The sequence below is a fragment of the Anopheles darlingi genome, chromosome 2 (genome assembly GCF_943734745.1).
Source record: "Anopheles darlingi chromosome 2, idAnoDarlMG_H_01, whole genome shotgun sequence".
NCBI lineage: Eukaryota > Metazoa > Arthropoda > Insecta > Diptera > Culicidae > Anopheles > Anopheles darlingi.
In genome coordinates, this window is record NC_064874.1 from 26,849,403 (window position 1) to 26,864,402 (window position 15,000).

The 15,000-nt window shown below is 48.9% G+C and overlaps 6 protein-coding genes across 7 annotated transcripts in view; 3 read left to right on the plus strand and 3 right to left on the minus strand.

The window, feature by feature from the left end:
- LOC125947906 (importin-11) overlaps positions 1-196 on the minus strand; it is a 5,837-nt gene extending 5,641 nt beyond the window's left edge. Inside the window, exon 1 of the mRNA XM_049673434.1 lies at positions 1-196. This exon is cut by the window's left edge and continues 59 nt beyond it. The gene's annotated coding sequence lies outside the window, so the exon portion shown is untranslated.
- Positions 197-585: 389 nt separating this feature from the next.
- Positions 586-2,865, plus strand: LOC125947941 (asparagine--tRNA ligase, cytoplasmic). Its single transcript, XM_049673530.1, has 3 exons — positions 586-741; positions 963-1,830; positions 1,896-2,865. The coding sequence occupies exons 1-3, from the start codon at positions 723-725 to the stop codon at positions 2,668-2,670; spliced, it is 1,662 nt and encodes a 553-aa protein (XP_049529487.1). The 5' UTR covers positions 586-722; the 3' UTR covers positions 2,671-2,865.
- Positions 2,866-2,988: 123 nt separating this feature from the next.
- On the plus strand, positions 2,989-4,727 carry LOC125947988 (thiamin pyrophosphokinase 1). 2 transcript variants are annotated; one of them, XM_049673605.1, is made up of 5 exons: positions 2,989-3,211; positions 3,385-3,550; positions 3,647-3,813; positions 3,894-4,262; positions 4,569-4,727. In XM_049673605.1, the coding sequence occupies exons 1-5, from the start codon at positions 3,185-3,187 to the stop codon at positions 4,617-4,619; spliced, it is 780 nt and encodes a 259-aa protein (XP_049529562.1). In that variant the 5' UTR covers positions 2,989-3,184; the 3' UTR covers positions 4,620-4,727. The 2 variants fall into 2 exon arrangements, with proteins under 2 accessions (XP_049529562.1, XP_049529561.1); XM_049673604.1 differs by having other exon boundaries at positions 2,990-3,211; positions 3,894-4,670.
- LOC125947899 (Bloom syndrome protein homolog) lies at positions 4,652-9,586 on the minus strand. Its single transcript, XM_049673419.1, has 5 exons — positions 9,325-9,586; positions 9,163-9,259; positions 8,177-9,091; positions 6,140-8,099; positions 4,652-6,075 (listed from the first exon to the last, which is right to left on the minus strand). Exons 1-5 carry the CDS (start codon positions 9,414-9,416, stop codon positions 4,745-4,747), a joined length of 4,395 nt encoding a protein of 1,464 aa, XP_049529376.1. The 5' UTR covers positions 9,417-9,586; the 3' UTR covers positions 4,652-4,744.
- Positions 9,587-9,805: 219 nt separating this feature from the next.
- LOC125947949 (pelle-like serine/threonine-protein kinase pik-1) lies at positions 9,806-12,108 on the plus strand. The gene is made up of 4 exons (XM_049673558.1): positions 9,806-10,098; positions 10,164-10,794; positions 10,876-10,999; positions 11,085-12,108. The coding sequence occupies exons 1-4, from the start codon at positions 9,889-9,891 to the stop codon at positions 11,656-11,658; spliced, it is 1,539 nt and encodes a 512-aa protein (XP_049529515.1). The 5' UTR covers positions 9,806-9,888; the 3' UTR covers positions 11,659-12,108.
- A 1,462-nt stretch (positions 12,109-13,570) lies between these two features.
- The window catches only part of LOC125947900 (mitogen-activated protein kinase kinase kinase 10-like), an 11,318-nt gene continuing 9,888 nt past the window's right edge, over positions 13,571-15,000 (minus strand). The window contains exon 10 of the mRNA XM_049673420.1: positions 13,571-14,795. Coding sequence (XP_049529377.1) covers positions 13,597-14,795 — 1,199 coding nt within the window. The 3' untranslated portion in view covers positions 13,571-13,596. The remainder of the gene's footprint in view (positions 14,796-15,000) is intronic.

Below are 15,000 nucleotides of genomic sequence, written 5' to 3' on the forward strand. Positions count from 1 at the left end.
CGTCGCCGTTGCACCTTATTGCACAATGCCCGCTTGCCCAGAAGTGAAGCACGCCAACACGATCGACTGGAGAAATGCGCCAGCAACGCCTGAGGTACCTGATGGTAATTTCTTGCGGTCGATATTCACTTTACGATCCGTGATTACAATAAATCAAGTGCACTTTAGAAAAATACACTTGGTTCCGGGAACTATCCGGTTGACACAACGTGAATGTCAACAATCAGCTGTTTCGCTACCCAGTTAGCCAATGCCAGTTTTTGAACCGGGCGATTGGGTGGAAATTTATTTATTTCAATTTTTAAAGTTATTATTAAGTGATTCCAGGCAATTTTACATTAAAAATAATTAAAATACGATTATTTTGACAATTTCCCATTACCGATTCCGATTTTTAGCTTACCGATTCCGTGTTTCGTTTGAAGCGGTTTGTAAAATTTAAATTATAAAGCGTGTTTCTATTTTTTTTCCAAACATATTTTAGTGATATTGGTCTACAGCATACCCAACAATCGTAAAAATATTGGAGATTATCATTGGTTTTTCTGGTGGTTATCTGGCTCCACCGCCTGCCACGACAAGGACTGACCGAAAAGCCCCGCATCCCCTATTCACAACACGCAGTCAATTTTCGCTCGTGGCCCGGATCCGGAGGAGAGTGTTTTGGAAAGGTTGCACGTTTCATACCACACAGGAAGGTAGACGAATCTTTCGGCATAATTATGGAGAACTTAACATTAAGTAAGTACCCCGGCACGAGCTTACAATATTTTCACTACGCAAATTCGGATCGGCAGAGTTGAGGTTACGGGAATGCCGTGTTCCACCCCCCTCTTTGACATTTTCCGCTTATCCAAGCAGCGGTCGCTCTCCGCAATTCTGATGCAATGCAGTACATCGATCTGCATCATTGCAGGTAAACAAAGTTTGCTGATCTTTCCACTTACAATCTATTCTTGCAGGTGAGCTGTACACCTCCGAAAAGCGAGGCAACGATGAGACGGGCAAGGGTACGGCGGATGAACCCTTCAAAACGATCCTGCGCGCGATGAAGGAAGCCGGCAAGGAACCGTTCCCAACGATCTACGTTGATAGCAAGGACGAAAAGTCAGAATCGCCCTTCGATGTGGCCGCCAAGTCGCAGCTGAAGAAGGTGCAAAAGATTTGGCTGCGTGATAGCCAGAAGGGAGAGAAGCAGAAGCGCGAGGAAGAGGAGAAGGCAAAGAACCGAGAGCAGAACCTCGAGGAAGCGAAAAAAATCACCATCCAGGAGGATCCGTCGTTACCGGCCGCGAAACTCATCAAGATCCCGCAGGGTGCGGCTAACCGCGGTGTGCGGATACGGGTGTACGGTTGGATTCATCGATTGCGTCGCCAGGGCAAGGGTTTGATGTTTGTGACGCTGCGCGACGGAACCGGTTTCCTGCAGTGTGTTCTCACGGATACACTCTGTCAGACGTACAACGCGCTCGTGCTGTCAACGGAATCGTCCGTGCAGCTGTTTGGCACGCTGAACGAAGTGCCGGCCGGTAAGACGGCTCCCGGTGGTCACGAACTGAAGGTCGATTACTGGGAGTTGATCGGCTTGGCACCGGCCGGTGGAGCGGATGCCATCCTGAACGAGGAAGCTCACCCGGACGTGCAGCTGGACAACCGGCACATCATGATCCGTGGCGAGAACACTTCGAAGATTCTGAAGATGCGCGACGTCGTGATGCAAGCGTTCCGTTCGCATTACTTCGACCGTGGCTACACGGAGGTAACACCACCAACACTCGTCCAAACGCAAGTCGAAGGTGGTTCAACGTTGTTCAAGCTCGATTACTTTGGGTAAGTGACGGCCACGGCCCCGCCACGGCCTGGTGATCTTAGCACTAACATTCTGTCGTTTCCAGGGAGGAAGCCTACCTAACGCAGAGCTCGCAGCTGTACCTCGAGACCTGTATTCCCGCTTTGGGCGATGTATTTTGCGTGGCGCAAAGCTATCGCGCTGAGCAGAGCCGTACACGGCGCCATTTGGCCGAGTACAGCCACATTGAGGGTGAATGTCCGTTCATTACGTTCGAGGAATTGCTCGATCGGCTGGAGGATCTGGTGGTTGATGTTGTCGATCGAGTACTCAAGTCGCCGTGGGGTTACATGGTGCAGGAGCTGAACCCTGGTTTCGTACCACCGAAGCGGCCCTTCCGGCGAATGAACTATGCGGACGCGATCGTCTGGCTGAAGGAGAACAACGTCACGAAGGAAGATGGTACGTTCTACGAGTTCGGGGAGGATATTCCAGAGGCACCGGAACGCAAGATGACGGACACGATCAACGAACCGATCATGTTGTGCCGCTTCCCGGCGGAAATCAAATCGTTCTACATGGCCAAGTGTGAGGACGATCCGAGGCTAACGGAGAGCGTCGATGTGCTGCTGCCGAACGTTGGCGAGATCGTTGGCGGTTCGATGAGGTCCTGGAAGTACGATGAGCTGCTCGAGGGCTACAAGCGCGAGGGTATCGATCCGAAGCCGTACTACTGGTACGTGGATCAGCGCGTGTACGGTACGCAACCGCACGGTGGCTACGGACTCGGGCTCGAGCGGTTCCTCTGCTGGCTACTTAACCGTTATCATATCCGTGAAGTTTGCCTATACCCCCGGTTCTTGGAGCGCTGCAAGCCCTAAACATCCGATGGCAACGATGCTGCGTGGTTCGTTTCTCATCTTACTGTTTCCTGCATTTTACCCTTCGCGCATTCGTACGCTTTAAAGTATGATGATCAAAATAAAGCAAACTTATCCACTACGATGGCCACGTGAAACGTAGCATATGTGGCCACGTTCTATTGCCAACGGGTAACCGAATTCGTTGTCATTTTATCTTTTTTAATTCAATTTCGGAACACCAACTGGAGTGCGATTGAGTTTTTCGGAAATATTCCAAGATTTTGGGCATCTTTCGGGGGAGGACGGCATCACGGATGGCCGGTGGAGCTGTCATCTTAGTTGTCACCCTGGTGGCGCCACCAGACTGGAGGGCGGCAGCATGCAGTCGTGGTTCATTTCGTAAATAAGCAGCGTGGTCTAGTTTTACCGTGTGTAACCGGTTCGCCCCGCTAGCTAGACCGTGCGGATGTGTGATTAAAAAGGTGCACTTCACACGCAGAGGTCAAACGGAACGATTTCGCAGACGCACGCGATGCATAACGATGCAGCAAACGATGACGTAAGCAGGCGATTTGCGTGTTTTGTACTTTTTGCCGCCACAGTCTGCTGGAACTGGCGGTTGCCCACGGCAACGTGGTGGTGGATTAGAGAGTGCAATACTGCGACCCGAAACGGGACGTGCGAATCTTCGGCAGAATGGCAGTAAACTGGATGAGATCTTTGCTCTTTCAGATGACAAACGGTGCTGTGGGCAGTGGAAGCACCGGAACCAATACCCATTACTGGACCCCGGGCGCGCTGATTGATGGCCAAGGAGGATTCGAGGACATGGCTATCGTGCTGCTCAATCGACCGATTCTGTTGGACAAAAGCTATTTCACAACCGTCTGGAACGGAGGTAAGTGGACCGTGCCACCGTCCTGTGGAAAAAATGTGTCCACGTGAGAGTTCCTCAGAATAACGATTACTGCCCCTCGCGCCAATCGATTTACAGCGCAGATTCGTGTGGCCGTCGATGGTGGTACAAACCGCTGGGTTGACTTCGTCAAGGACACCGTGAATGGAGAGCAGAGCAAATTAAAACCACCCGATCTAGTAACTGGTGATTTTGATTCCTGTAATCAAGAAGCTATGAAATACGTGGAACAATTGAACTGCACGGTAGGTATGGTGTAGTGTAGAACCTGCTAATGGAAACCATCCATATTCACTCCGCAGAAGTATCTTTTCCCCTTCACCAGATCGTACGCACGCCGGATCAGAATGCTACCGATTTCACGAAATCACTTAAAGTGCTCCGCTCGCAGACAAACGAGGTAGCGCGCGTGCTAACCCTATGCGAATCGTCCGGTCGCCTTGATCAGATTATGGCCAACATCAATACGCTCTTTCTAGCGCAAACCATCCTTCCCGGTGTGCCTGTATTTTTACGCTCTAGCAATTCACTTACCTGGTTACTCGAACCAGGTGACCATGTGATCGACATTCCACCCCGGCTCGTGCACGAGAGCATCTGGTGCTCGCTGGTTCCGATCGGGCACAGTTGCCGCTGCACGACCGAGGGCCTCAAGTGGAACCTCACGCAGCGCATCATGGAGTTCGGTTCGCTGGTAAGCACCTCCAACACTTACTCGAGCGATCGTGTACGGATCGTTAACGAAGAACCGCTGCTTTGGTCGATGGGTACGACTCCGAAGGATATGTGACCGCGACATGCCACACCGTTACCAGCGGGTGGATGACAACTCCTCTTCAAACCTTCTGCCCGGTGCTGTATTGGTGCTGTTATAGCATTTAATGCTCTTTCGGCTTTAAATAGCTTTAGTTCGACCACAAGCCAGCAGTTCCTTCCCAATCCACTGACTTTCACTGACTACTTGGATGTTACTTAGCCTACCCTTACTGTTGTATTATAGGACCCCTTCCGTTTTAGGCGTGGTTTGGGTTGGTTCGGTGATCGATATTAATCGACGAGACAATATACGGTTGCATAGCAAAATACAATTCTAACCACCATTGGTCACATTTATTGGATTGTGGGTCCCGCACCCGCACGTTCAAAAATACTAAACAAACTGTTACGACATTAATCTCAGTAACCACCGGGCATCGGTAGCAGTCCAAATCCTGTAGCACCTCCAGCGCCTCTTCCCGCTGTGGAACTGGATCCCTTTCCGCCACGGCCTCGTGTTGCACCACCCCTACCGCCACGGGCAGCTGTAGACGGTGTACGCTTACTGCTCGTTGCCGCTGATCCTGCCTTAGCAGTTGCACCGCCTTTGGTGGACGCTTTCCGTCTGCCCGTGCCACGTCTAACCCGCTTCGTTCGTTTCTCGGAACCACCTGCACCACCAGCACCCCAGCTCCGTTGTCGTTTATACCCTCTACGACCACCCCCACCGGCACCGTCTTGCGAGGAAGCAGCCCGAGCCAGCGAGCCCCAATCCATTCCATCCATCATACCATATTCGCTGCCGCCACTGAAGTCACTATCACTTCCTTCCCCACCGCCGCCACCTCCACCACCACCAACGTCGTCTTGTGCGTCCATTTGCAAGCACAGTTTTTCGGCCGCATAGTTCTGGGTGATTTCGAGCAACGGCTTGCCATACTTTTCGTAGTTGGCTTTGGTAACGTGCGGCATTGCCATCATTTCGGCCGCGGATTCCGGCAGCATCTCGGACATCGTCTTCAGTGCTTGAATGTTCATGATCGAAGCAAGCGTGACGTCACGCTGCATTGCAAACGCACGGCACACTTCGAGCAGATCGTTGTAACAGCGCGTCTGTAGATCCTTCAGCTTGCCCGCCAACTGCGTATCGAAGGTCGGTGCGGATGGTGTCGTCGCCGACACGGCTGCCCTTCCACTCTTGGCAAGTTGTTTTTGCTTGATCGAGAAGCTAATTCGTGCGCGGCGAGACACTAGCTGTTCGATCTTACCACCAATGCGCAGATATGCCTGCGGGATATCGTTGCTGAAGATAAGATCCTCCTTCAGGTACTCCTCCAGAACTAACTTTCGCAATAACCGCTGGATGTCGCAGCGTTCCCAAGTCTTCAGCTTACCATGGTACGGGGTACGATTGTGGCCATTTTCCAGCACCTTCTTATTTTCGCTCCCCTTTAGAACTTCGACCATGTGCAGTAGCGTAAAACGACTGCGACCACCGCATATTTCTCGTACCGCTTTCGCCACCATGATGCAATCATCGGTGACATCGAGCGTACGGTACTCACCTTGCATCAGACAATTATCACAAGCCGTATCCCGATTGGACAGGCACTGCTCACTCGTGAAGTACTCGGCGAAATACTCCAACTGCTGGGTCCTCCGGCAATCCGTAACGTTTTCGCAATAATTCACCATCCGCAACAGATTGTTCATGTGAATTTGCTTCGCCTCGAACGAAATGCTCGTATCATCTGAAAAGAAAAGTAAGTGATTGATGAGAAATTGATTCTAGCAGCACTGCATAAGATTACATACTGTCCATCATCTTCCTATAGCGCTGCATATCCGAATAGTTGTAGTAGAGGATGCACGTCGCGATCTCACCGTCTCGTCCAGCACGCCCTGATTCCTGATAGTACCCCTCGATCGATTTCGGCATGCAGTAATGCAGCACGTAACGCACATCTGGTTTATCGATCCCCATACCGAACGCGATCGTTGCGCAAACCACCTTAATTCGGTCGCCGATCCACTCCTTTTGCGTGGCCTCACGTACCGTATCGGTCAAGCCAGCATGATAACTCTTTGCCTTAATGCCCGCCTTCCGGAAGTCAGTCGCCAGCTGGTCGCATTCCTTCTTTGACAGGCAATAGACGATACCGGTGTCACGAGCGAACTTTGCCTTTATCAAATTGATCATTTCACCTTTTGTTGATGCTCCCTTCTTGGGAAGCACTAGGTACTTCAGATTCGGCCGATTGAAGCTACTCAAAAACCAGCGCGTATCGGGTTGCAGTTTGAGCTGCGTTATCACATCCATCCGGACGCGGGTATTGGCCGTAGCGGTGAGCGCGATGATCGGCACATCGGGGAACTGTTCGCGCAGCATATACAGCCGCTTGTAATCGGGTCGAAAGTCGTGGCCCCAAGCGGAAACGCAATGCGCCTCGTCGATCACAATGCGTCCCAGCTGCCGGCGCCGGTGCAACGCACTCAGCAAATTCTGGAACTTTGCCGACGAGCTTATCTTCTCGGGAGTCACGTACAGCAGCTTCAGCACCGGGCAGCTACTATACAGATCATCGTAGATACGCTGCACGTCGGCCATCTGTGCCTCTCCCGATAAACTGCCCGCTGGTATGTCAAGCGTGTTCAGCTTTTGCACCTGATCCAGAATCAGCGACTTCAACGGACTTACCACGATCGTAACGCCGGTGGTCAACAGAGCCGGCAGCTGATAACAGAGCGATTTTCCTCCTCCTGTCGGCATCAGCACGAAGCAATCTCTACCGAGCAGTGTAGCATTGATGACCTGCAGCTGGTTTGGCCGGAACGTACGCAAACCGAATGTCTCCTTGAACACCATCTGCAGACGGCTCGAGTGAGGATAGCCCATACCGTCGAACTCTCCCGTAATCCCATCGTTCCGCACACCCTCATGAAACCGTCCGATTTCGGTGCCCGTGGCGGGGACTGATATTGGATCATTGCCGGTACCAGTGGCTTTGGACGATGCAGCAGAGGTACGAGTGCTCGGACCGTCGTCAGGTACGATCTCGATCGATTCATCAAACAAGGACGCATCGTACACCTGCCACCCATCGTCATCAACTTGAGAATGAATTTCCTCAATGAACTGAGTGTTCCGTGGGGCCATCACCGGGCCAGGGGGGGCTTTGGGCACCGGCTCTACGGGGAAGGTGATTCGTGAAGGTGCGGCATTCGGATTCCTTAATAAAGTATCCGGTGTGACGAGATCGATCGTGCCGAGCGATGTTTGCACCGATTTGCCACGATCGATTAGTTCGGCTTCGTGTAAACTGTTCAGAATGTCCTCTTCGTTGACCAGATCATCATCTTCATACTCGTCGAAGTTGACGGTTCCCGAGACTGAAACACTCGATCGTTGTGCAGCCTCCGAAGTATTAAGCAGGGTACTGGCGATAGGTTTTTTGAAGACAAATGCACTTCCGGCGGTGGATTTCGGCGTTGGGACACTGGAGCTAATGGAGCGGATTGCGGACGAAGTCCCCCTGGGAAATGCTGCTGAAGCTGCTGGTGAATGTGATGGTATCGAATCCTTCGTCCGGTCAGTCACAGGCGCTAGTGAGCTTTCAATGTAATCACTTTCCACCTCATCTGCTTCGCCATCGAACGAAAGATCGTACACGATCGGTACCTTGTCTGGTTGTACTGGTGTGCCTTGGCTGGGGTTGGTTGGTGTGGCTTTTGATTTGCTCAAGCGTCGCATGTTCTCCAACACTCGCTCATTGACCTGCAACAGAGACACAATAAAGCTCAGTGTACAGAAGGTAGCAGTAATTTTCACAAAAATTTAAGAAAAAAAATCACCTTAATTTTACCACGAATACTATCAATTGTGGTTTTAAGGCGTTCGTAGCAATCAACGTTGAAGCTGTTGTCAACTCGCCGTAATGCTTCCGATGGAACTTGTGCGATCAGATCATAAAACCGTTCCAGCAATCCGAGGCGCATCTCGACTAAAAAACGACCGTTTTTCCGTATGTCCCGCTCGTGCAGGCTTTTCGAGTTAAAGGCTGGATTACTGTTTACCTCATCGAGGAAGGTCGGCAAGCCCTCATCGAACTGGATATTGTGAGTGCTCTTCGTAGGACTTAGCAATCGGTTCAGCTCAGATGATTTGTTCAGTTTTGGTAAAACATTCCCATCAGTCACCGGATGCGATTGAGCCTTTGGTGTGGCGATGGCAGTGAAAAAATTGTTACGTGATTGTGGTGTTGTCGCTGCTGCAGGAACACTATTCGTCGATACAGGATCACTCAAGACAGGTGTTGAAGTGGAACCAGGCTTCTTCTTACGCTCGAAAATATCATCTTCGTCCGATTGGTTTCCGAATACATGCTCGCCCTTCAGATCGAACGAAAAGCGAGATGCTTTCGGCTGTTTGTACTGGAACTTGGGTGTTACCTTCACCGGACTGTTGGAAAGTTTTTGCAGGTTTTCCTGCAGCTTCTTTGTGGCCTCCACATACCGGGAGTCTTCGGCAAGATTTAGCTCGATCGTTTTCGACTGATCAATCGAACCACCGCGATCAGGATGATTCTCTACCATCAAATCGAACTCATCGAGCGCCTCGGCAGCTTTACTGCTCAGTTCGATTGTTTGTTGCTTGAAGATGTTGCGCGGAGAGAGCCGATTCCTATCGGAAGTCGCTTTTCTCGGGGAGCTATTCGAATCGTCCGAATCGGTAAGCAATAAGTTAACGACGGTCGAAGCTGTTGCGCGCTAACAATGAAACGAACAAAGTAATCACGAAATGTGCCACAAACAAATGTCCCACATGCCGACCAACTTACCGACGAAGGTGCTTTCGGTTTAAAAATGCTGGGCGATATCGTTGTATCCGGATTCGTAGTCGAGGATATTTGTGATTCCTTTTCTGGCGGTGGAGTGCTAAGGAAACCGGGCTTTGTATTAACGATTTGGGCACGAACAACAGGCCACTCGAACGCACTTACCTGGACTTTTTGCTGGTTTCTTTCTTAGCGATGAAATTTCTTAAACTCATCTGCTTGAGGGGTTCCGTTGACGATGCCCCTTTTCGAGACATTCTTGCTGCGGTTTTTGGTTTTAAATAACACAAAGACGATACGATAATCCATAAAACTCCATCGCCGGAACCCGCGCTCTGGAAGGTTTGTATTTTTGACAGTTGACTAGCGTTGAGTTTTTTTATCGAATCTTCGTTAAATAATAAACCATGGGACGATTGAATTGTTGCACGATAAATCGATAAAAGGATAGATAAACTGTTCCATAATGATAACAGGACGGTTTAAGAATCCTCTTTAAGAAATACTACCCCCTAAATTAGTCGCACGGGAACCCGCTCGTTTCAAACACAGTAGATACACCTGTGCTGAACACGAGCTGTCAAACTATCGTTGCTTTTTGTTTTTTCTTCTTTTTCGTCAACAACTACGTCGAATCTGGTATCAGGTTGGGATTTCCCACTTTCTACCAAGACCGATTGTTCATGTTTCGTCACAAACAGGTGGTTCCTGCACAATACGCATTCAAGAATGCCCATCACAATGGCAGAGGATATTCAGACAACGGCCACAAACCTTAACGAGACTGAGCCCGAAGGTGAACGTTCCTGGTTGGTTTTCGAATACATATACGAAATTCCTAGCTCGGTGCGCAAAGGCCTAGCTAGCGTACTGGATCGCAGCAACAAGTGGTATGATTTGGGGACGAAGCAAATGGGTTTTACCGACGTGGAGTTGGATGTAAGTACTCGTCACCATGCAGGATCCGGATGTTCTCTCTAATCGCGTTCTGTTTTTCCCACAAGAATCTGAGGCAGTGCTGTACGATCAATAACCGATCCACGGGTGCGGCGTTGTTGGAAAAATGGGCAAACTACAATCACTCCCCAACGGAACTATTCATTGTGCTGTCACGCGAAAAGCTTTACGAGTGCATGGACCTCATGAAGCAATACGTGGACCCGCGGTATCACGTGCTAATCAAACCGTTGGCTAACCGTGCGCCGGCGAGGCCTCCACAGCAACCATCGTTGAATGAACCGGTGGCGGACAATACTTCTAAACTTCTTAATGGCGAACCGCCACCGGCGAATGAACCCCGTAGATCATCGGAAGCCGCTGGGAACGCTAACGATGACAATCCTTTTGCGAATGAAATAACCGATGTGTCGCAAACACCTAGAATGACCTACGCGGAGCTTACCAAAGCAACGGACAATTGGAGTGAGCGCCATATTCTGGGCAAGGGCGGCTTCGGTACAGTATATCTCGGAGTGTTCAAGCACACCTATATGGCGATCAAACGGATCGATCAAAGCAAAATAAAAACCAGTGCTGCGGGACGGTTGCAGATGGAACAGAGTTTCAACGAGCTACGGTTTCTCAATGCGTGTCGCCATGACAATATCGTACCCGTCTTCGGGTTTAGCGTTGACAGTAAGTAGCGGGCGCGAGGGCCAAGCGCACTCGATAAAAGGCGAGACACTACAGCTGTTCTTATTTGTGTTTTTTTTGTAGAAGAACCATGCATTGTGTATCAGTATATGGCCGGTGGATCGTTGGATAAGAGTCTATTCGCACGCCGTGCCGTATCGACTCTGACTTGGAAGGAACGGATGAATATTGCATGCGGAACGGCCAGGTATGTGTAGTCGGTTAACAGATTCGACACATAATTGATCTATATCATTCACATTTTCAAACATGTTAACTCCCCCCAATAACAGAGGACTTCAGTATCTACACACATTCGGCGAAAAACCGTTTATCCACGGTGATATCAAACCGGGAAACATTCTGCTGACCGAAAGCAAGCAGCCACGAATAGGGGATTTTGGGCTGACACGCCAGGGTGCCGCTGAGGATTCGGCCACAGTTATCTCACGCGTTTACGGTACGCGACCATACATTCCGAAAGAGTTCTACGATCGAAAGGTGCTTAGCACGAAGGTCGACACGTACAGCTTTGGTGTGGTGCTATACGAGATAGCGACGGGATTGCGAGCTTGGGACGAGCGGCGCCTTGACAAGCATCTGAAGGACTTTATGACACGCGCAGTACACGAGAAAGTGCTCATCGCCGATCTCATGGACAAGAGAGCCGCAAAAGACCGCAACGGTGCACTCTATTGCTACTATATGCTGCTGCATGGTCATGCATGTACCGCCGACGATCCTTCCAAGCGCCCGGATATGGTAACCGTCATGAAGCACCTGGAGAATGTCTTCCGAGGCAGCGACAAACTGGTGAATGTTTCTTCGCGACTTTGTGCTGAATTTACTCATTATGCTAGCTTTTAACATTAACGCCTTACCCTTCACTACGGGGCATAAAAATTGCCTTTTATTCCATGTAGCAGTCAAACTACTGAAATGTTAACCTGTTGGTAGAACCTTTTGAGCTGTTTTTTTTTTAATATGTACACATCAATGTTACAGCCATTCGAAGCAGTTGTATAGAATGCATTCGAAATGCGAAATATATGTTATACTTTTTTACATAAAATATTTAGACCGTAAGTGAAAGAAAGCAGCAAGAAAGCAGGATAATACCCAGAGTCATTAACCAGACTAAATTATTTGGTCTCTAATTATTCCCTATGATAGTCCGTCATTTCTTTCCCATGAGCGAACAGTGTAAAACACCGCATCATGAATATAAGTTCTATTTACTCTTTCAATTTCTTTCGTACAGTTGCTGCAGCACCATTAATACTTTATATACCACCGATTTCCTTGGATGAAATTTATACAAACTTTCTCGCTCTCTCTCTCTCTCTCTCTCTCTCTCTCTCTCTCTCTCTTATTTATTTCTTTGCGGACTGGGGTATAGAAGTTAGCAGTTAGCTCCGTTATCTCCACAACATAACTAATGCACTACTGTAACCCTTGAAACGTTGATACTGGAAAAAAAAACCGAACGCACATATCTTTCCCTGATTAGGCAGGACATACGTTAAAGTGTGCGGCATATACGCTTCCTCTGCAATCAAACACAGCAGACGCGCAAAATCTATCATACCGGGGTCGACTAATACTCTGGGAATCTTTTTGCAGTATTACGTTTGCTTTTTTGTTTATATATACCTTTACAATTCCTAATAGACACTCGAGTGTACAACCGGTTTTGGACCGAAGGCTAGGGACTAGATAAGTATTACAGCTTGCAAATGAACCAATTGTGTTTACGTGTTTGGTTCCTATGTGGTATGCTGGGTTTAATACCCTGTTACATCAACGCATTAAAACCAAATCCTGTACGAGTATACCAGTTCTTTTCTATGGATTATACTTGGAATTCCGCTTGCAATTACCTTACAGTTTCCACGGTTTATTTGTAAAGACGATTGAGTTATTTGCTTACATTGGATTCGCGTTGCGCGCGTTCCAAAATGATTAAACCACTTTTGGCAACAATTTGTTCCCTTAATCTTCAGTAAATGCAATTGGAATGTCTTGAAGATGCTCAGTTAATGAGGGGTTTGTCGTTCGAATAGCTACGCGGAAATGCAACTCGTAAATTGTGCTCTTTGTTGTGGATTAAATATTTCCGTACAATAATTTTAAAAACTAATATTTGCTCTAGGGCGTCAATTCAGTAATTAATTCAATTCATGTTCGACTGTGCTCCATTAACACGTGGCTCCAGAAAGGTAGTTTGGTGATTAGTTGGCCCTCTCTTTGGGTGTCTCTATATATTAACTCTGCCCCACCATTGGTGGAATCATGCAGTGATCATTTGTGCGAAATGATAATCATCTAAATTTTGTAAACCTACACACTCGTTTAAAAACACACACGCAAATCCTGAACCAAAACACTACTGAATTAAATTAAAAAAACACTAGATCGATCAATCGCCAGTAGCGGTTGCCATATGGTCCATAACTTTTGCCATTTTGTTGAGACCACGATCGTAGCGTAAATAATCGATGTATCACAGCCAATTTCATGGGTAACCCTACAGTAAATAAGAATACAGTATCATACCGGAAATCGCAATGATGCCACCATTGGAATACCGAGTTTCACATACCAGCATCGGAGGAACTATACTGGCCTTTGCGCCATAAGCAAGGGGCAGATAGTTCCGTGGAATGTTCCGTTTCAACGAGAGAAAGAGTATTGGAATGGTGAAGTAATTTAAATTTAAAAAAACACCAAAGAACACTTCGTTTCATGTTCGATGGTCATACGATATACACACACACACTATACCATATAGGTCTTAACGTACTGCTAGGATTGACCGGTATCGCATGTGTTCGAGCGTCGCGAAACTGATGTAGATGAGGCTCCCGAACCAGGAGTAGCCGTTAACATGATGCTGCTCGAGGACGAACTGCGCCGATCTTTACCCTGTGCGCATCCTGGTCCTCCACTGGATGGTGATGGTAAGCCGGCAGCGATCAATCCGGTCGACACGGGCGATTGTAACGTGGTACCGGGATTCACGTCGAGCAGGATCTCAGGCGTAAAGCGTACTCGACTCTGCGACGATATGGATGAAGAGTTATCCTTAGCACTCAAGTATGAGCTATCGTCACTGGTAAGACTGTCGGGCGGTGTGGCATTAGTGACCGATGATGAACTGGCAACGGCATGGGAACCATAGCTCACCGCACCCGTACAACCGACGGCCGCGTACTTGCTCTGTGGATTGGCCCCAACTACGCCTCCCGTCGATGACGGCTGCTGATGATGCGGTGCTTGTTGTTGGCTGTTGTACTTCTTAAGGCTTGACCGTAGCTTTGTCTGTGGTCTTAGGCTTCCTAGCTCCCCATGCTCGAGACCGAGCACCGTGTAAGGCCGCTGTTCATCGTGCATCATCGTGTCGCGCATCCCGGCCATAAACTCGCCGGACGAGTGTCGACCACCGCGAGGGTCCGGGCTACTTGGATAGTGTGTCTGCAGACTCGATTGGCGACGGAAAAAGGCCGGAACATTCTCGTACTGGTGCATCCGATTAGTCGCTTGAAACGACGTGCTGCCACTATCGTGTGCCGCCTTAGTCGTACTGGACGACTGCAGACTCAAACCGTCCGCGCCCACTTCCGCTTCCCTGGCGGAGTCTTGTGGAAGATAAAGCTCACTAAACTTATAGGTCGCTTCCTCCACTAATCGGTCGCTGAGCTCATCGCCGTCCATATGAAACCCTCGGTTAATATTGCTACTGTACATGGCGCTCGAAATGTTAGAGTACGAGCGCCGATGGCCGGTGGCGGTAATACCCATGGTCGGAACACGTGTTGCCGATGTTCGGCTGCTACTACTGTGGCCTCCCTGTTGCGATCCGCTCCGTGGTCCCTCGTAGGCGTAATCGTGGTACGAAGCACTGTCGTAATGATGGTCCTCGTACACCGGTTCACCGCCGTATGATTTCGTCTCTCGTTCGAACGCAAAGTTAATTTCCGGCCGATACGGGAAGTAATGTGAACCTGAGAAAAGATGCCATGAGTTGTTTTAAAATTCAAAAAAACAATCTTCATTGCTAAATTTCTTCCAATCACTGGAAAATTCCCTGCAAGTTGGTAAGTCGAGTATTGACTCTATAATTATTTCTGCCAACGCTATGAATATGCGATCTTGTTGCTGTATTTAAATACCACAGCTTCGAACATTCAAAGTGACTGTTGTTAAAAT